The following is a 2,645-nucleotide window of genomic DNA, read 5'->3' as shown; positions in this document are numbered from 1 at the left end:
AGTCTGATTTTCTTAAGTACTTCCCCCCCATTTCAGCCTTAAATGTCTGTCCTCACTAAAACAGAATAGCCCTTTAAGGGTAGCACTTCTGCTCTCATCAAATAGTGTGATAGCTCCACATAGAGTAGTTTTATTGCCAGGGAAGGTGATGCTGCATACTAAAAATGTAAGCTTTAATTATTTTGTCAGTTTATACCACACTTTGTTTTTGAAAAATGAAGCTTTTATTTTCCTCAGTGCTCACTTAGATGTTAAATGGCTCAAGTGGCCCTGACTACTATGATGGCAAAAACAGAACTGCATCCAATTCAAAACTATAATTGCAGTCTTGGGTAAAGTGATGTTACTCATTGGATTATTCTACACAACCAAATATATTTCTGAATATGAATCTATAAAAATTATGTAGTATGTAGTTCAGGGTAAACAAAAATGCCCTTCCCTCCCAATATTATGGAACATAATTATCTTATCTTCAGGGACGTGGCCGGAGCAGCCGTTCGGGAGCGTGTGTGGAGCCGTGTTGACTGCTGAGCCAGCGTCGACGCTGCCGCCATGCCCGGGCCCAACCCCAGCGCTACGAGCGTCGGTTCCTCCGGCCGCTCCCCTAGCAAGGCCGTGGCTCCTCGTGCCGCGGGCTCCACTGTCCGGCAGAGGAAAAATGCCAGCTGCGGGACAAGAAGTGCAGGCCGTGCCACATCCACAGGCACTGGTGGGATGTGGCGATTCTACACTGAGGACTCTCCAGGGCTCAAAGTTGGGCCTGTTCCAGTTTTGGTCATGAGTCTTCTTTTTATTGCTTCTGTGTTTATGCTGCACATCTGGGGTAAATACACTCGTTCGTAGACTCAGCTGCCAGCTTAAAGCATACATCTTGGACCAAAAATATGGTGGATCCTGGTTGTTCTTGAAGAAAGACTGGGGTTTCTAATTTTTTTTTTGCCCCTCAATTTAAGAAGGACAGGGACCTGCTGGAGAGAGTCCAGCGCAGGGCAACTAAGATGATCAAGGGAGTGGAGCATCTCCCTTATGAGGAAAGACTGAGGGACCTGGGTCTCTATAGTTTGGAGAAGAGGAGACTGAGGGGTGGCCTTATTAGTGTATATAAATATATAAAGGGGGAGTGTCACGAGGATGGAGCCAGGCTCTTCTCAGTGGCAAACAATGAAAGGACAAGGGGTAATGGGTACAAATTGGAGCACAAGAGGTTCCACTTAAACCTGAGAAGAAACTTCTTCTCAGTGAGGGTGACGGAACACTGGAACAGGCTGCCCAGGGAGGTTGTGGAGTCTCCTTCTTTGGAGACATTCAAAACCCGCCTGGACACGTTCCTGTGTAACCTTATCTAGGTGTTCCTGCTCCGGCAGGGGGATTGGACTAGATGATCCTTTGAGGTCCCTTCCAATCTCTAACATACTGTGATACTGTGATACTGTGATAATTATACACAAATAGAAATTTAATTTGTCACACTGCTTAGTGCAGTTAACTGTTTTGTTATTAATTATAAAACTGTCACTAGTGCCCAGGAATGATACTTTAATAAGGTTTAATATTTTTGTATATTCTAGTGTATTTTATAACTATGTCTTTATACCTTACTTTGCTTTTGTAGTCCTTATTTACAAACTAAACTGAGCCCTATTTCCAGTGCATTAGATATTTATGGTGCGTCTGGTCAAAGAAGTTACTCTGTAGATTGGTACTGTGTGGAAGTTAAACTAGTAAATACAAACAAAACCCCCTTATTCTCTGACCAAGTCTAGAACATTTCTGAATTATTCTATTTCTTGGTCAGAACCCTGTTTTACATGAAATAATCCCTATGGCTTTTAAAATATTCATTAGGTCTCCTAATGACCTTGTCTTATGAGAAAAGCAGTTTTAAAGCCAGGAGGAAGGACTGCTTGTGAGTCAGTTGCTCTTACTCAGAGCTAATGCTTTTTAGATGATTGCTTAAGGAAACTGGGATAGGACAAATAGTTTGCTTCATCTAAGCTGTTGTTAATATCCTTGTAAGTTGCTATGTTGCAATACCTGTATTTACGATACCTAGATGTTTTAAAAGAAGTTGTAGTTGAAGCCAAAATCTGAGGATTTAGTTTAATATGAACAGAAACTAACAAAATATAAATGGGTTTTTGTTGTTGGTTTTTTTTTTTTTAACAAAACAACAAACCAAATGCACACTGCTCTTGGGCCAGTACAACAGAGAGAGATCTTCAGTCAAAGGACAAGCTGCCTCCCAAGTTTTCTCCTGCACTTAAAAGCATCTGCATTTTGTTTGTTCTGAGTAATCTATGTCTAAAGCTTGCACAGATTTGCAGGCTGGCCCAGTGAGATAGCAGATCTAATTCCATGGCAAAGCTAGTGAAGTTTTTCCAGAAGCTGCTTTCTGCATTAAGGATATAGTCAGTAAGGGGATACTTAATGCTTTCTTAGGTCCATGTTAAAGTGCACACCAAAATGGCCTTTGCATGGATTACACCTACATTTATGGAATTTCTGCTATGAATATTTAATGCTTTTATTTTAAGCACTGTCATTCATTTATGTATTTCCTTTTAAACATCCAGGCAAAAGGAAGCTCTAGTAGCAGAGAAATGTGTTGTTACTATCTGCTAATCCACCACCAGAAAAGGGAG

At 41.2% G+C, this 2,645-nt stretch overlaps 1 protein-coding gene across 1 annotated transcript; it reads left to right on the top strand.

The window, feature by feature from the left end:
• The first annotated feature begins 482 nt into the window (after positions 1–482).
• LOC133215348 (protein transport protein Sec61 subunit beta) lies at positions 483–918 on the top strand. The gene has a single exon (XM_061359357.1). It carries the CDS (start codon positions 556–558, stop codon positions 844–846), a length of 291 nt encoding a protein of 96 aa, XP_061215341.1. The 5' UTR covers positions 483–555; the 3' UTR covers positions 847–918.
• Positions 919–2,645: the final 1,727 nt, after the last annotated feature.

This window comes from Neopsephotus bourkii, unplaced genomic scaffold, assembly GCF_033783945.1.
Source record: "Neopsephotus bourkii isolate Nb327-2 ecotype Australia unplaced genomic scaffold, CSIRO-AGI_Nbou_v1 NB_962, whole genome shotgun sequence".
Lineage (NCBI taxonomy): Eukaryota > Metazoa > Chordata > Aves > Psittaciformes > Psittacidae > Neopsephotus > Neopsephotus bourkii.
The sequence above is the reverse complement of the archived record's forward strand: the minus strand, read 5'-3'. Positions and strand labels throughout refer to the sequence as shown.